The sequence below is a fragment of the Ovis aries genome, chromosome 22 (assembly GCF_016772045.2).
Source record: "Ovis aries strain OAR_USU_Benz2616 breed Rambouillet chromosome 22, ARS-UI_Ramb_v3.0, whole genome shotgun sequence".
NCBI classification, from domain to species: domain Eukaryota; kingdom Metazoa; phylum Chordata; class Mammalia; order Artiodactyla; family Bovidae; genus Ovis; species Ovis aries.
Window position 1 is genome coordinate 30,383,208 of NC_056075.1, and position 17,941 is coordinate 30,401,148.

The following is a 17,941-nucleotide window of genomic DNA, read 5'->3' on the forward strand; positions in this document are numbered from 1 at the left end:
AAAGGAAAATAAGCTATTTTGTATTTAGAACAAATTGCCACTGTTTTCACCAGTGATGTAGCCCTATTTCCCAGACTTTGAAACTTGGAAAACAGAAAAGTTCTTGTGTGACCAAAGAAATATGGTGAATGAGTGATCGTTTTTTGTTTGTTTGTTTGTTTTAAAGGAAAAACCAAATCCTCTTAAACAGGTAAGAGAGGAAATGAGATGTATGCATGGAAGCTAAGTTGAGCGTAGAATGGACATCAAGCAAATAAAATCTGTTAAATCACTTTGGAGATTGGGTTCCTTGTAGGAGTTTCAGTAGAGAACATATGCTTCTGGAGCCAGATTTTTATTTTTTTCAAATGCTGTCAGTAGTCATCTCCCTTAGAGATGAATGCAGGTCAGTAAAAGAAATTTATATGTTCTATGCTATCAGTTCAGTTCAGTTCAGTCGCTTAGTCATGTCTGACTCTTTGCGACCCCATGAATTGCAGCACGCCAGGCCTCCCTGTCCATCACCAACTCCTGGAGTTCACTCAGACTCACGTCCATCGAGTCCGTGATGCCATCCAGCCATCTCATCCTTTGTCGTCCCCTTCTCCTCCTGCCTCCATCCCTCCCAGCATCAAAGTCTTTTCCAATGAGTCAACATTTCGCATGAGGTGGCCAAAGTACTGGAGCTTCAGCTTTAGCATTATTCCTTCCAAAGAAATCCCAGGGCTGATCTCCTTCAGAGTGGACTGGTTGGATCTCCTTGCAGTCCAAGGGACTCTCAAGAGTCTTCTCCAGCACCACAGTTCAAACACATGAATTCTTCGGTGCTCAGCCTTCTTCACAGTCCAACTCTCACATCCATACATGACCACAGGAAAACCCATGGCCTTGACTAGACGGACCTTAGTCGGTAAAGTAATGTCTCTGCTTTTGAATATGCTATCTAGGTTGGTCATAACTTTTCTTCCAAGGAGTAAGCGTCTGTTAATTTCATGGCTGCAGTCACCATCTGCAGTGATTTTGGAGCCCCCAAAAATAAAGTCTGACACTGTTTCCACTGTTTACCCATCTACTTCCCAGGAAGTGATGGGACCAGATGCCATGATCTAAGTTTTCTGAATGTTGAGCTTTAAGCCAACTTTTTCACTCTCCACTTTCACTTTCATCAAGAGGCTTTTTAGTTCCTCTTCACTTTCTGCCATAAGGGTGGTGTCATCTGCATATCTGAGGTTATTGATATTTCTCCCGGCAATCTTGATTCCAGCTTGTGTTTCTTCCAGTCCAGTGTTTCTCATGATGTACTCTGAATATGAGTTAAATAAGCAGGGTGACAATATACAGCCTTGACGTACTCCTTTTCCTATTTGGAATCAGTCTGTGGTTCCATGTCCAGTTCTAACTGTTGCTTCCTGACCTGCATACAGATTTCTCAAGAGGCAAGTCAGGTGATCTGGTATTCCCATCTCTCTCAGAATTTTCCACAGTTTATTGTGATCCACACAGTCCAAGGCTTTGGCATAGTCAACAAAGCAGAAATAGATGTTTTCTGGAACTCTCTTGCTTTTTCCGTGATCCAGCGGATGTTGGCAATTTGATCTCTAGTTCTTCTGCCTTTTCTAAAACCAGCTTGAACATCAGAAGTTCACGGTTCACATATTGCTGAAGCCTGGCTTGGAGAATTTTGAGCATTACTTTGCTAGCATGTGAGATGAGTGCAATTGTGTGGTAGTTTGAGCATTCTTTGGCATTGCCTTTCTTTGGGATTGGAATGAAAACGGACCTTTTCCAGTCCTGTGGCCACTGCTGAGTTTTCCAAATTTGCTGGCATATTGAGTGCAGCCCTTTCACAGCATCATCTTTCAGGATTTGAAATAGCTCAACTGGAATGCCATCACCTCCACTAGCTTTGTTCGTAGTGATGCTTTCTAAGGCCCATTTGACTTCACATTCCAGGATGTCTGGCTCAAGTTAGTGATCACACCATTGTGATTATCTGGGTCATGAAGATCTTTTTGTACAGTTCTTCCATGTATTCTTGCCACCTTTTCTTAATATCTTCTGCTTCTGTTAGGTAGGCTTCAAGTGGTCAGCAATCCTGGGATCTTATAAAACTATGCAAACATGAGTTTCTCAAATTATCAAATGAGATTAAAAAACATTCATTTAACTTTTTCCCCCTTTGCAGTGTGGAGTATTTCTTTTTAGACTTTTCGCTCTCATACTTGGGTTTTCTTACCTTTTTTTTTCTTTTCTCTTTTTTCCTTAATAATTGCCTTCCTGTCATCATAGTTGTCATTGCCACCATGTCTTGAACAACAGCTGGAACAGAGGCCAAACTTAAATCAGTCAGATTATCTGCATGCTAGGAGGCCTGTCAGTAAGGTCAGAAAGTTGATATTGGTGACCAAAAAAATTGGATTTTAAAAAATTATCTGTGGATTTGACATTGTTGTCCTAGTCCCCATCACTGTCAATACTTTAATAAGTTACTCTGTTGTAATGGCTGCAATTCCCAGCCCTCTGCTTCACTATTAAGAGAGATGTCAACCCTAAGCAAGAGTTGGTTGGAGAGTTGTCAGTTACTCTACATGTAGTTGTCTTTGGTGGTGACCTCAGCTGCACACCAGAATATAGAGTTCCGACATCTGTAAGCAGGTCACTTGTGAATGTTGGCCTGCCATCTGATTATACTGTTTGGAGGCTCCTGTATTACTACATCTAACCTGCCTCTTGAGAAATCTGTATGCAGGTCAGGAAGCAACAGTTAGAACTGGACATAGAACAACAGACTGGTTCCAAATAGGAAAAGGAGTCCGTCAAGGCTGTATATTGTCACCCTGCTTATTTAACATATATGCAGAGTACATCATGAGAAATGCTGGACTGGAAGAAACACAAGCTGGAATCAAGATTGCCAGGAGAAATATCAGTAACCTCAGATATGCAGATGACACCACCCTTATGGCAGAAAGTGAAGAGGAACTAAAAAGCCTCTTGATGAAAGTGAAAGTGGAGAGTGAAAAAGTTGGCTTAAAGTTCAACATTCAGAAAACGAAGATCATGGCATCTGGTCCCATCACTTCCTGGGAAGTAGATGGGGAAACAGTGGAAACAGTGTCAGACTTTATTTTTGGGGGCTCCAAAATCACTGCAGATGGTGACTGCAGCCATGAAATTAAAAGACACTTACTCCTTGGAAGAAAAGTTATGACCAACCTAGACAGTATATTCAAAAGCAGAGACATTACTTTGCCGACTAAGGTCTGCCTAGTCAAGGCTATGGTTTTTCCTGTGGTCATGTATGGATGTGAGAGTTGGACTGTGAAGAAGGCTGAGCGCCGAAGAATTGATGCTTTTGAACTGTGGTGTTGGACAAGACTCTTGAGAGTCCCTTGGACTGCAAGGAGATCCAACCAGTCCATTCTGAAGGAGATCAGCCCTGGGATTTCTTTGGAAGGACTGATGCTAAAGCTGAAGCTCCAGTACTCTGGCCACCTCATGCGAAATGTTGACTCATTGGAAAAGACTCTGATGCTGGGAGAGATTGGGGGCAGGAGGAGAAAGGGACGACCCAGGATGAGATGGCTGGATGGCATCACGGACTCGATGGACGTGAGTCTGAGTGAACTCCGGGAGATGGTGATGGACAGGGAGGCCTGGCGTGCTGTGATTCATGGGGTCGCAAAGAGTCGGACACGACTTAGTGACTGAACTGAACTGAACTGAGTGAGTTAGAGAGGCCCAGAAATATCCATTGGAAATTGTTACATCTCTTCTCCCCACTATGGGCCATTTTTCTGTTTGGTTATTGGAAGAACTGAAATGACTAAAAATTATGGATTCATTCTAATCTGGAAGATAATTAGAATATAATGTGATTAGTGTAAAAATAAAGTGTTTATTATCTGAGAAAGGTGATATGGCAAAGAAGCCTTCATGGAAGAAACAGTAGTTTGTGGATTGATGAATGAGTTAGATGCCCAGTGAACAGTGGAGGAAAGGGCATTCCAGGTAGAGAAGTCAGAAAACAGGAACCTTTGGTTTGTGCAAGAGTTTTGCAAAAGGTAATGGATAATGACCAGTGGGGTTTGAAGGGTGGTAGGCAGGTCAGATTATAGCATTTTCAGACAGATAAAGATTACTACTGTCATCTTTAAAAAATTTTTACAACGTGTAATTCAGTGGCATAATAGGGTGTAGCTTGTTGTTTGCTGATGGTCATTGTTATTGACTGACTGGCAGTTCATTGTCTTCATATCTCTGAGTTGTGAAGAGTAAATGAAATTTCAGCCTATATAGAATCTGTGTAGCTTAAGAAAGAATATGCCACTATTTGTCATCATTAATTTATTGAGTACTCACATTTCTCCCCCATTCACTTGCCTCCCCCCCAACTTTTTCTCTCTCTAAACCTTTGAAAAACACAATCCCAACAGTAATCCAGAATTGGTGTTCTGAAGTCCCAGGCTCTTATAGTGATCTGTGGTAATTTGCTTTAATAGTTTAACATAGATTCCTGGAGGTCCTAGGTTGTAGTGTGAAATAATGCGAGATTGGTTTGAAGTTTTTTATTTTAAAAATACACTTTACATTATCTCTGTTTGTTTCTCTATAAAATAGTGTTCTTTTCCCAAATCTTTGAGGAAAACTATGACTTCTGGAAGGCATACGGTGTTTAACTTTCTGGCTTTAAATACTGTCTGGCTCCCTAACCTAGAGTAGAACTACTTTTATTTTACTGGGAGAAGGTGATTTTAAAAAAATCTTTGAAGAATGAGTAATGTGTATCTCAGCCTTACTGATTTTATTCCTTATCTTGTATATAGATGAGCCTGTTAGTGGTGAGGTGGATAATGTGACTATAGAATAATTTATATTATAATAATATTATGTAGTTTATATATAATTTACAGTTTCATCATAGCACTTGTTGATATTCCTATCTGGTTATTTTATAAGATACCAAATGAATTAAGGGGAATATTAATGAAAGCCCCCCCCCTTTTTTTTTTGAAGAGTGAGAAGAGTGTCCTAGCTATTTTCCTAAGTTTTAATTTTGTTTTCATTAAACCCCATGATACCACAGTCAATTCTGATGCTAGGGAAATGCCACTTACCATGTTACTCGCTGGGAGTTAATAGTCTGTTTATTTTTTTATGAAGTAGATAATATATAAACTGTAAATGAAACATATAATTATCATGTGCCATTTTATGGGAATAGCGTGTCTAAAGCTTATTTCACAAATAGGATAAGCTGAACAGCAGCATATGATATCAGTTTTTGTAAATAAAATTCATGAGTAGCATGATTGTGCTTAGATTCTGGATCTATAATATCTTTAATGTCATTTTTTAATAAAAGGAAGCAGGCAGGTTTTTGTTTTTGTTTTTTTGGTAACTTTGAAGATTTAGAAAATTCTCAACATGTTACATTTTAGAGAAATGCTGGAATATAAAATGTGTAGGATAAGCAGCTAGCTGCTGTCATGTACAAAAGTGTTGTGTAGTTGGGAAACCTGGCCACGAGCCACTGCAGCTTTGAAGAATGTGGCCCAAGGGAGGAGTCAGCCTGTTGCATAACGTTCAACAGAGAGGAAAATACAAGTACTGTCCCTATCACTTGACTTGTTTTCCATTTTTATTTAGTTACTTGGCAAAGTCTTGGTATCCCGTAGTGGAGGAATGAAAGACAAGCAAGTTCCAGTGAAGGACCGTGCCTCCAAGGGCATCAGCCAACGGATGGTTTGTGAGGCTGGGCAGGTGTTAAATTTCTTATTGTTGTTGGGCAGAGGGATAAGAGTTTCAAGAGACAACTTGAAAAACATCATCATATGATACTTGCAATTTTTTTCTGAAAGGGAATTCTTTCCTCTCTATTCCCTCAACACTGTGTGTGCCTCTTCTGGTTGATATACCTATGCTTTAAAATATCATAGCTACTAGCAGGAGCCATTTTATAGCAAAATCATTTCCCCTCATGTCCTGTGATATTTCAGTTTGGCAGTAAAGTTTACAAGGTTTGAAATCAAAAGCAGCACTGGGTCCTTTAGGGAAAAATGATCCCAATCTACCAAAATAAAAGCCAAACAGACTCTAATTGTTCCTTTTCCCACAAGGGGCTTGCCCTTTTGGAAGGTGTGGGTAATTTTGATAGGACCTTCTCTCTAACAGGGTTAGTCAGTGGGAATTGCCTCTTCCCCTGGGAAAAACCCACTTTTATATCTCACTTTAAAACAGACCTCACAGTGTCTTTGAAAATAAAATTACTTTGGTATCTTTTCATTGTCTTGCTGCCTCACTCTCTGCAAGGAGACTCCAGTTTTCTCACAGGGCATCTCCTGCTACAATCCTAATCTTGCTTTACAGTCTAATCCTAATTTTGCTTTACAGTCACACATGCTAAATTAGGAAAGATTTTAGTTGTATAGTTTTTATTGAGCTATCAATGTGTTGTGAAAAGTTAAGTAAACGCTAACCAGGGTGCTAAATTTTTTTCCATCAGGTTTAACCATGTAAATTTACAATGTTATGTTTTTCCTATTGGTTGTTAGTCTAGTGTTCATCAGAATATTCAGAACAACAGCCTTAAGTTTCCCCAACTTTCTTATACTTCGACTATCGGTGCAGGACCATGCCTTTCATGAATTCTTATGTCGGTTCCTCCACTCCTTGATGACTTGAAAAACATCATGTTATGATACTTGCAAATTTCTTCTCAGTACATAAGGATTTTCAAATCAAACCAGGCTTTTATTCTTCTCTGTCTCTTGTCCTCTTCTCTTCTGCCAGCGTCTCACAGTTCATGATTTGGCAACTCCGTACAGGAGACTCCAGAGCCACCAGTCATATGAGAACGAAGGCAAGAAAAGAAAGGACCAGATGGCATCAAAAGATATGCCTTTCTAGGTCATTGGTGGTTAAGCTTGCAATCTGGTTACCAGCAGGGAGAATGGGGGAAAGGGTGAAGAGCAGCTCAGCACCATTGTAAGGGAAGAATAATTTTGTCATACAATTCATTCCATAATTTGCTGGACAGAAAAAACTTACATATGGAAGATAATGGATTTTCTGATTTAACTTTCCAGTTTACAGTCACAGGGAATCCATTGCATTTACTTAAAGGGGCATATAAGCACCTGGAAGAACTGTGTATAATATTTAAATGGCCACTTTGAAAAGTGTGGTTCCGCCTTGTTCAACTTCCATTAACCCTTTGTTATTCTATTCTCCTAATGCCTGATTCACTTACAAGTATTAATACAAAAACTGGAGGAAATAACATTTGCCTCCCCCACATATACTGTCCCCTTAGAAGAGCAGAGGACATCATTCACCACTCATCCTTCATGAGGACTCTACTTACAAAATATGGACAATGGCATCACTGGCCTTTGTGAGACATATCTCAGGGTATGTTTTCTTGGTATAAACTGTATCTTGGAACACACTTAAAACTACTTGACTGAAGAAATGTTCAGTAGTGGAACCCTGCTACCCTGTTCGTGGGAATATAAATTGGTCCAGGGACTGTGGAGAATAGCATGCACGCGTGCTAAGTTGCTTCAGTCATATCTAACTTTGTGACTCTGTGGACTGTAGCCCACCAGTCTCCTCTGTCCATGGGATTCTGCAGGCAATACTGGAGTGGGTTGTCATGCCCCCCTCCAGGGGATCTTTCTGACCTAGTGATCAAACCCACGTCTCTTAGATCTCCTGCACTGGCAGGCAGGTTCTTTACCACTAGCACCACCTGGGAAGCCTGGAGAACAGTATAGAGGGTCCTTAAAAAACTGAAAATAGAGTTACCATATAATCCTGCAATTCCACTCCTGGAGCATATATCCAGAGAAAACTCTAATTCAAAAAGATATGTACACCCCAATGTTTATTGCAGCACTATTTATAATAGCAAAGACATGGAAAAAACCTAAATGTTCACCAAGAGATGAATGATAAAGGAGATGTGGTGTGTATAGACACACACACACACACACACACATATATAATGGAATGTTCAGTTCAGTAGCTCAGTCGTGTCCGACTCTTTGCGACCCCATGAATCGCAGCACACCAGGCCTCCCTGTCTATCACCAACTCCTGGAGTTCACTCAGACTCCCGTCCATCAAGTCCGTGATGCTGTCCAGCCTCTGTCGTCCCCTTCTCCTGCCCCCAATCCCTCCCAGCATCAGAGTTTTTTCCAATGAGTCAACTCTTTGCATTAGGTGGCCAAAGTACTAGAGTTTCAGCTTTAGCATCATTCCTTCCAAAGAAATCCCAGGGCTGATCTCCTTCAGAATGGACTGGTTGGATCTCCTTGCAATCCAAGGGACTCGCAGGAGTCTTCTGCAACACCACAGTTCAAAGGCATCAATTCTTCGGCACTCAGCTTTCTTCACAGCTCAGCCATAAAAAAGAATGAAATGCCATTTGCAGCAACATGGATGAACCTAGAGATTATCAGATTAAGTGAAGTCAGTCAGATACAGAGAGAGACATCATATGATATCACTTATTTGTGGAACCTAAAAAAGTAATATAAGTGAATTTATTTATGAAACAGAAATAGATTCACAGACATAGAAAATAAAATTATGGTGGGGAGCTTATTAGGAGTTTGGAATTAACATATACACACTTCTGTATATAAAACAAACAAGGACCTACTGTATAGCACAGGGAATTATATTCAGTATTTTGTAGTCTATAATGGAAAAGAATCTGAAAAAAAAGTGTGTGTATATATATATGTATATACACACACATATATATATATATATAAAACCAAATCACTTTGCTGTACACCTGAAAACTGATGCAGCATTGTAAATTACACTTCAATTTTAAAGAATGGTCTAAAAAATTGACTTGACTAAAGAAATGTTCAGTAGTGACAGTACTTTGGAGGGGAGTCTGCCTTCCTGGTTCACTTAGACATCGCTTGCATCGTGACTCCTTTGGCCTGGGCAATTCCTGATTGACAGTGCTGTTGCAGATCACCAGACTGCTGAACTTGGTTGATGTTTCCTTATAGAATTCCAACTCAGTTGTTTTGTTTTGAATGAAGAAATCTAAAGTATTTTTAATTTTAGGTTTAAACTTGCTCCCAATATTTGACTTTTAAATTTTACTGTTTTAATTACTGTGCTTTTTTCATAAACAAATTCAGTATCCTTTAAGTTTCAACCTCTTTTATTAAGCTATCTTCTTCAATTATAATCTCTTCTTTCATTTAGATTCTGTCACCCTTGATACCTGTATGACTCATTTCATTGTGAACCAACTGAAACAAAATATGTTTCATTCTGTAGTCTAGATTATAAACTGCTAAAATTTACCTTTCTTTTTTTTACTTCTCCCACTCAAGCGTCAAGAACATTGCTGAGTACACAAAAGTCATGTAATAAATATACAACTGAATGATTTTTTAAAAGAAAAAAATATTTTAATATTATTGATTTCTGCCTAGATTTTATTTTTTCACAGTAAAGTGTAGTTCATTTTATTCATTTTTATCTTTATCATTTTTTATTTATCTAGTTGATTTACACTGATATGCCAATCTCTGCTGTACAGCAAAGTGACTGTTATACATACATATATACATATTCTTTAAAATATTCTTTTCCATTATGGCTTATCCCAGGAGATTGGAAATAGTTCCCTGTACTATACCTGGGACTTTGTTACATCCATTCTAAATGTAATATTTGCATCTACCATCCCAGACTCCCAGTCCATCCCTCTCCCACCCCCCGACCACCCACCTTGGGAACCACAAGTCTGATCTCTGTGTCTGTGAGTCTGTTTTATATGTAGATACATTAACTTGTGATGTAAGTGATATCATGGTATTTGTCTTTCTCTCTCTGACTTCAGTTAGTATGATAATCTCTACTTTTATCCATGTTGCTGTACATTCTGCTTATTTTTTAATATGACTTTAACTTAGATTTTACAACACAGGAAATTGACCCACCCATTTTTTTCTGCGCCGCCCTCTGCCATTTTTTCTTGATATGCAACTGTAGTAAGGAGCCATCTGAAACTTCTTAAACTAAAAGTTGTATATATGTACTGAATATCTGGGGTTAAATATGACAAGTTATTCCTTTGGCAAAATACTTGTTAACTTTGCAATTTTTTTTTAGATGATTGAATTCAAAGCCCTCTTGGGAGCATCTAATTATTTTAAGAGAACCACCAGCCTCTCTCCACCCTCCAGTCATATCATATGAGTTCAGTTATTAGGCATATACCATAATAATCCTAATGAAGAGTTTAAAGGCCCTTTTTACTGTGAACCTTATTTTGTTTAGTTTTAGTCTGTGATTATGTGAGAGTCCTCACCTAAGAGATTTTACAATTAAAAATTAAAATTCTATGATTTTGGTTTGCACATTAGGGGAGGAGAGTGACTTTAAAATTGTTAAATCTCATTAACCAGGAATCCATGATAAACTTTTAAAGAAAATTAAACAGAATTATTTTTATCCACATCAGATATGTCAGGTTTCAGCCTGGAGCCAATTACTAGATTTGAGTTATTGAACTCAATAGATTTGGAATGGAAATGCTAACAGACTTCTTAACTATGCTGGCTAGTAGGTACTAGAAGAATCTTGACAATTCATCAGCCAAACCTCACTTCACTGCCCTTAACATCCTTGCCTGTCAGTGACATAATTGGTTGCCTTCTGCTATCCCTCCTTGAACTTGCTAGCACTTGAGAATATCTCTTGACATTATTTCTTATGTATTAAGACAGAGAAAGCATAGTTTGAAGGGTGAGCTAGTAAACCATCTGACCGTCTTTGAGGAGAAAATGGAGTGTTTTGTTCCTACGGCAGTTGACACAGTTGCTAATTGTTCAATTATAGTTCTTTAAGGAATAGGACTAATCTGTGAACACATTTGTGGGCTTTCTTTTCAGATATACTACTAACTTCTGGATTAAGTTATACATTATGAACCACAGAACCAGATATGTAAATTAATATTGTTTCAGGGTGAAATTATGTGTCCAGAATTCTCATCATGGTGATCATAGTTCCTGTAGGGCACATGGGCTTCTCTGGTAGCTCAGCTAGTACAGAATCTGCTGTAATGGAAGAGACCTGCATTCGATCCCTGGGTTGGGAAGATCCCCTGGAGGAGAGCATGGCAACCCACTCCAGTACTCTTGCCTGGAGAATCCCCATGGGCAGAGGAGCCTGGCTGGCTACGATCCAGGGACTCACAAAGAGTCAGACACGACTGAGCAGCTTAAGCACAGCACAGCAGAACCCACAGGGTACATGGAATGTAAATTCATGAGGCTCTCTGCTAGCATATACAGGAAACATTTCCCTAACCTGCCCACAGGATGAGTGTGTTAAAGAACACAGTGACTTTTGGTGAAGAATTCTGTCACCTGGCTTTTTTCCAGGTGTAGAATATTGGAGGTGGGTAGTATGAGAGGGGAGAGGGAGACAGAGAAATAAAAAGGAAAAGCTAGTGACAGCTGATACACTTAGATAGTAGGAAGCAGGGGACTATTTTATAGGTCGTTGACTCAGTGTCTGGAATTGACCGTAGAGCCATGTATTTTGTCTCACCCTGTGCTCACTGGCCACAGAATTTTGCTGTTTTTGTAGTGTTGGATCATATGAAGTTGTCATTTTTATGTGAGAAATGGCTTAGTATCAGAAATTTTATATGGTTTAAACTAATGCATAATAATACAAACACTGTAGGATGGCTGCAGTTGTGGAGAGGAGTGTGTGTGTGTGTGTGTGTGTGTGTGTGTGTGTGTGTGTGTGTGAATGAAAGGTGGAAGGGAGGAAATGGAAATTCATGAGCCTTTTCGAGTAGTGAAGCTGAAAACCTCTAACCTAGCCTTTGGTTTTATACATTCAAAATTAAATACAGTTGCCCAGTGTTTTCCTACTTCTACATTAATACAGTTGAGAAAGTTTATGGGACTGGTTAAAATTAAATCACCTGTGACAGAGATTACCATTGGGGATAATAATCTGAAGTGACCGATGTCTGCAGCGTACAACGAAAGTAGCAGAAAACTGAAAGCCAGTAGGCACGCCTGCACTTGCATGCAGATACTTTTTTGAAACTGAATAATGTGCAAGTTCTTATTTGTCTTAAAATAGACTTTAAGGTGTTTTTAGTGGAATATTCAGACTGCTGATTTGACTTATCTTTGTCTTTCTTAGACGAGCTCATCTTCGCCTGTGTTTAGAACGCTTAAAAGTTCTTATTCCACTAGGACCAGATTGCACCAGGCACACAACACTTGGTTTGCTCAACAAAGCCAAAGCACACATCAAGGTAGGAATTTTTTTTTTATATTTTCACATGACTGTCTCAGTCCTGCTGTCTTTTTAGTAGTGATTTCTGTCCACATATATCAGCTAGCTCACAATACTCTCCTTTAATGACTGACCTCAAGAGAAATTTTCTGAAAATTTAATGCTAATCTGATAGGAGCAACATAACCTGATTACGCTAAATTGTTTTGACAGCATGGCCATTTGAAGAGCTGGGAATACTAGGAAAATAACAATTACTCTGCTGATACCCAAAGGCAGGCAGTTGTGCCCCCTGGTGGAGATGACTTCATTTGGCTGTGTGTCCCTCAGTGTTTTTCCATCAAACTATACTGCAGAGCTGGTTTCTCTTTTATGGCAATAACTTGACAGACTTTGAAAATTCCATATTGTTCTAGTAATGTAGCATTCATTATACACACACACACACACAGTGAAGAAAAAACTATTTTTGATGTTTAAAAATACATATTTATGTATGTTTTTATACACACACATATACTTATAGTCATTCATGTTTTCTCTGTCAACAAAGAAATCTGCTACCATGTTAGGGAGGAATTAATCTTACTGTTTGTACTGTACAACACACAAACTTAAATATCACTGTATCATTTCAGAAACTTGAAGAAGCTGAAAGGAAGAGCCAGCACCAGCTAGAGAACTTGGAACGAGAACAGAGATTTTTAAAGCGGCGACTGGAACAGCTGCAGGGTCCTCAAGAGATGGAACGAATACGAATGGACAGCATTGGATCAACTATTTCTTCAGATCGTTCTGATTCAGAGCGAGGTAGGCAGTGAGCTTCTTCCCTAATGAAACACAAAGCATCCCTGTCTCTGAATTTAGAGGGTAGGATGGGTGGCATTGTGTTTGCTTCCTTCTTCTACACCAACACTGTATGTGGCATTCTAGATTTTATGCAGTCACAACATTGTCTAGCAATGCCTGTGTGAACTATAGAACATTTTTTCTTGATTTATATATATATACACACACATATATATCTCAAATATTCCACTTTGAAAAAATTTTAAAGTTGTAAGTTTTCTGTAGAAAATTGTTGAGTTCTCATATACCCTTCACCCAGGTTCCTCTAATGTTAATATCTTATGTAACCATAATACAGCTATTGAAACCAAGAAATTAACATTCATATAATATTATTAACCTATTAACCTTATTCAGATTTCACTACTGTTCCTAATAATGTTCTGTGTCTAATCCAGGATCCAGTGTAAGATCTCCATTGCCTTAGAAATATTTCTTCAGTCTTTCTTTCGTGACCATGACACATTTGAAGAATATTGGTCAGTTATTTTAGTGTTCCTCAACTTGGGTTTATCTGATGTTTTCTATTAGACTGAGGTGTTACACATTTGAGGGAAGAAATGCCACAGAAGTGATGTTGTGCCCTTCTTAGTTCATTGTATCAGGAAGATACATGATGTTGATATGTTTTATTACTGGTGATGTTAATTTTTGTATCTGTATTTTAAAGTAACACACCCTCCATTTCTCGTAACATCTGTCCTAGAACATTTGTCTTTGGCAGAATTAAAGAACAAAAAACAACCAGAAAAGAAATTGTAATTGTTTGGATTTTACTCATCTGTTCATCTACAGCTCCCACCACATCAGGCCTCACACCACAATAAAAGATCCCAGAGGTGAACTCCGGTCACTTCATATTTGGGAAACTAGAGCTCACAAGATTTTGAGAATTTTGAAACAAAAAAGAAAATTTTGTAAAATTTCTTATTATGGAAATTTGACATTTTTATTACTTCTGATTGCTGTGCAAGGACTTCCCTCTAGTTGTAGTCCAGAGGTTCCTCTAGGCTACTCTTCACTGCAGTGTACAAGCTTCTCATTGCAGTAACTGCTCTCGCTGGGCTCTAGAGCCCAGGCTCACAGTTGCGGCATATGGGCCTAGTTGCCCTGAGGTATGTGGAATCTTTCTGAACCAGGAATTGAACCCATGTCCCCTGCACTGGCAGGTGGGTTCCTACCACTGGACTACCAGGGAAGTCCTATTATGGAAAATTTCGAACATATACTAAAGTAAATAGAATAATGAACTCTCATGTATCCATTATCCAGCTTGTACAGCTGTCAACATTTTGTCATTCTTTTTTCACCTGTTCTCTACCACCCATATGCCCTGACCATTTTTTCTGAAGTTTTTAAAATCAAATCTCAGGTAACATTTCATTTTGTTCCTAAATACTTCAGTATGTATCTTTGATAAATAGGACTTTAAAAAGTACATAATACTGTTATAACGTCCCATAAAATTAATATTGAGTTGGCCAAAAGTTCATCTGATTTTTTCCATAAGATGGGTCTAGTATTGCTTCAGTTCAGTTGCTCAGTCCTGTCGACTCTTTGCGACCCCATGAATCGCAGCACGCCAGGCCTCCCTGTCCATCACCATCTCCCCGAGTTTACCTAAACTCATGTCCATCGAGTGGGTGATGCCATCCAGCCATCTCATCCTCTGTCATCCCCTTCTCCTCCTGCCCCTCATCCCTCCCAGCATCAGGGTCTTTTCCAGTGAATCAACTCTTCACATGAGGTGGCCAAAGTATTGGAGTTTCAGCTTCAGCATCAGTCCTTCCAATTCACAACAATTTTATTAGATTGTACTGTGATAGTTCTCCTATCCGTGTGCATATTTTTAAAAACTTCAGTGAATTTTCACATAGCCATTTTAATATTGAAGATGGAAGAAAAAAACATTTTCAGAATATTATTTCAAGAAAGGTAAAAATACAACTGAAACACAAAGATTTGTGCAGTGTATGGAGAAGTTGCCGAGACTACTTAAACATGTCAAAAGTAGTTTGTGAAGTTTCGTGCTGGAGATTTCTTGCTGGACAATGCTTCACAGTCAGGTTGAAGTTGATAACAATCAGATTGAGGCATTAATTGAGAACAATAAACGTTATACCACATAGGAGACAGTTGACATACTCAGAATATCCAAATCAAGCACTGAAAATCATTTGCATCAACTTGATTATGTTAATTACTGTTTGGGTTCCACATAAGTGGGAAAAAAACGTTCTTAAGACTGTATTTCTGCATGCGATTCTCTCCTGAAACATAACGGTTTTTAAATCAAATTTTGACGGACAATGAAAAGTGGATACTGTACAATAATCTGGAATGGAAGACATCGCGGACCAAGCAAAATGAACCACGACCAACCACATCATCCAAAGGTTATCTTGTGTATATGGTGGAACTGGAAGGAGTCCTCTATTATGAGCTCCTTCTGGAAAACCAAATGATTAATTACAGTAAGTACTGCTCCCAGTTAGACCAAGTGAGAGCAGCACTCAATGAAAAGCCTCTGTAATTAGTCAACAGAAAACGCATTATCTTCCATCAGGGTACCACAAGACTGCTTGTTTCTTTGATGACCAGGCAAAAACTGTTACAGTTTGACTGGGAAGTTCTGATTCATCTGCTATATCCACAAGACAGTCCACCTTCTGATTTCCATTTAGTTCACCCCTTACAAAATTTTAATGGAAAAAATCTTAGTTCTTTGGAAGACTGTAAAAGGTACCTGGAACAGTTCTTTACTGAAAAAGACCAAGTTTTAGGAAGATGGAATTATGAAGTCGCCTGAAAAACGGCAGAAGGTAGTGGGACAAAACTGAATTTGTTGTTCAGTAAACTGCTTGGTGAAAGTGAAAAATCTGTCTTGTATTTTTGCTTAAAAACCAAAGAAACTTTATGGCCAACCCAATAAAATCAGATAGTCCTATTTAATGTCATCTAACACCCAGTCTCATCAATTTTTCTCAAAAAAGGCATCTTACGATTGGTGTGTTTGAAAAAGAATCCAAAGTCTACATTTCTTTGTACCTTTTAAGGTACAGTTAGCCCTTGAACAGCCCAAGTGTGAACTGCTTTTCATTAAATATGTGCTACAGTACTACATGATCCATGGTTGTTTGAATCTGCAGATAGGGAGGGCTGACTCTAACAGTTGACTCAGATTGCTGTCTGTGTGAAGGGTTGGTGTCCTTAACCCCCATGCTGTTCAAGAGTCAACTATACTTCTGTAGTTTTCCCTTTCCCATTTTTTTTAATGCCATTTATTTGTTGTAGAACCTGGGAGATTGGAATTTTCTTACCGTTTCCCACATTCTAGATGTGGCTGAATGAATCTTCATGGTGTCATTTAACATGTTCTGCCCTTATATTTCTTGTAAACTGGTTGATAGGTCTAGAGGTTTGATTATATTCAAGTTGTTTTTTTGGAGGCACAGATACTTCCTAGGTGGTGCTGTGTACTTCCTGTGCATCAGTAGTATTTTTAATTGTCCCACACTAGTGATAACATTGGTCACTGGGTTCAGATGATGTCATCAGATACATTAATGCAAATGTATCAACCTTTTGCTTAATAGTTTAACAGTTATTGATGATTGTTGCCCTGATCATTATTTTATTAGGTGTTCCAAAATAGTGATTTTCTATCATTGTTGTGTTAATTAACTTTTTCTTCTTTAAAGAACATTTTTCATCAACTTTCTGGTTACCTTCAAATAAAGTCTTTACTGGAAAGATGGGATAAATGCTTGTTTTTGCTTTATCAATTTTCTGAGTAATGAATTGGTACCTTAGCAACCTCCAGAGGTAACTTTTTTGTTTAGCTCTTTGATTATCTTGTAAACTCGTATTTTTTCATGTACTAAATATGTCCCAATCCACTATAGTCATTCTTGTTCTTTTTAAATACCCGAATCCCCCATATTCTGTGGGAACATTTCAAATAGGTTTTTAACACAACCCTAGTTTTTAACACAACCCTAGGAGTTCGTGGATTTGTTGTCGTTATGTAAAAGCTTACTTTTTGTGTGTGGCACTTGGTTTTGAAGAATAGTTCACCAGAAGCAGCAGCAAAAGCCTCAAGGTCATAATGCATTTACGAGTGAGAGGCATAGCAGAAATAACCCTGCGTAAGGAAGTAGACCTTGGTCCTCGTCTTTCTTTTGCTGGCTACTACTGCTATTGTCTCCTCCTCGTACCCACCCCACCTCCAAATTTCAGAGGTAGAATGTCTTCATCATACCATCCCTGTTCTTACCTGGCAGCCCTCTTTCCCAGTGTTAGGGACTTTTAAATTCAGCATGCTCTGGATAGGGTGTTTTGATTTTGTTTCCCAAGTATAGGTCGGATGAGTGTTCTGTGATCTAGGAAACACTAAATAGCCTATGAAGAATTAATGGATATGAAGAAAATAGTTATGCATTCATAGGATTATCTGTACAGTTTGTTTGGATAACTGAGTGCATTTTAAAAAGACTGCTAAAACCTTTTGAAGCAATAAGCCATCTTCAAAATTATATTCTTCAAAATAACTTGCTCTGTCTTCTTGTGCTCAGCTAGAATCCACTTTTCTAAAGCAACTGTGATCAGTGTGAACCGTTAAAATCAGTGCCAATGTGAAACATCAGGCTTTTGAATTTAAGAGAATTGAAGGGAGAAAATAGTCTTTCAGCTCCGTTTAAAAAAAAAAAAGTATTGCTTTTTATGTATTATTGCTGATTGCACATGTAGTATTAAACAATTACAGTATGTATATATAGATATATGGGTCACATATTTATATTTTATC

The 17,941-nt window shown here is 38.5% G+C and overlaps 1 protein-coding gene across 3 annotated transcripts in view; it reads left to right on the plus strand.

Annotated features, from left to right (window-relative positions):
• Positions 1 to 17,941, plus strand: part of MXI1 (MAX interactor 1, dimerization protein) — a 99,559-nt gene that overhangs the window by 72,532 nt on the left and 9,086 nt on the right. For all 3 annotated transcript variants that reach the window (XM_027960481.3, XM_042238821.2, XM_004020185.6), the window contains 2 exons: positions 12,190 to 12,304; positions 12,924 to 13,095. In XM_027960481.3, the coding sequence (XP_027816282.1) occupies positions 12,190 to 12,304; positions 12,924 to 13,095 (287 nt within the window). The remainder of the gene's footprint in view (positions 1 to 12,189; positions 12,305 to 12,923; positions 13,096 to 17,941) is intronic.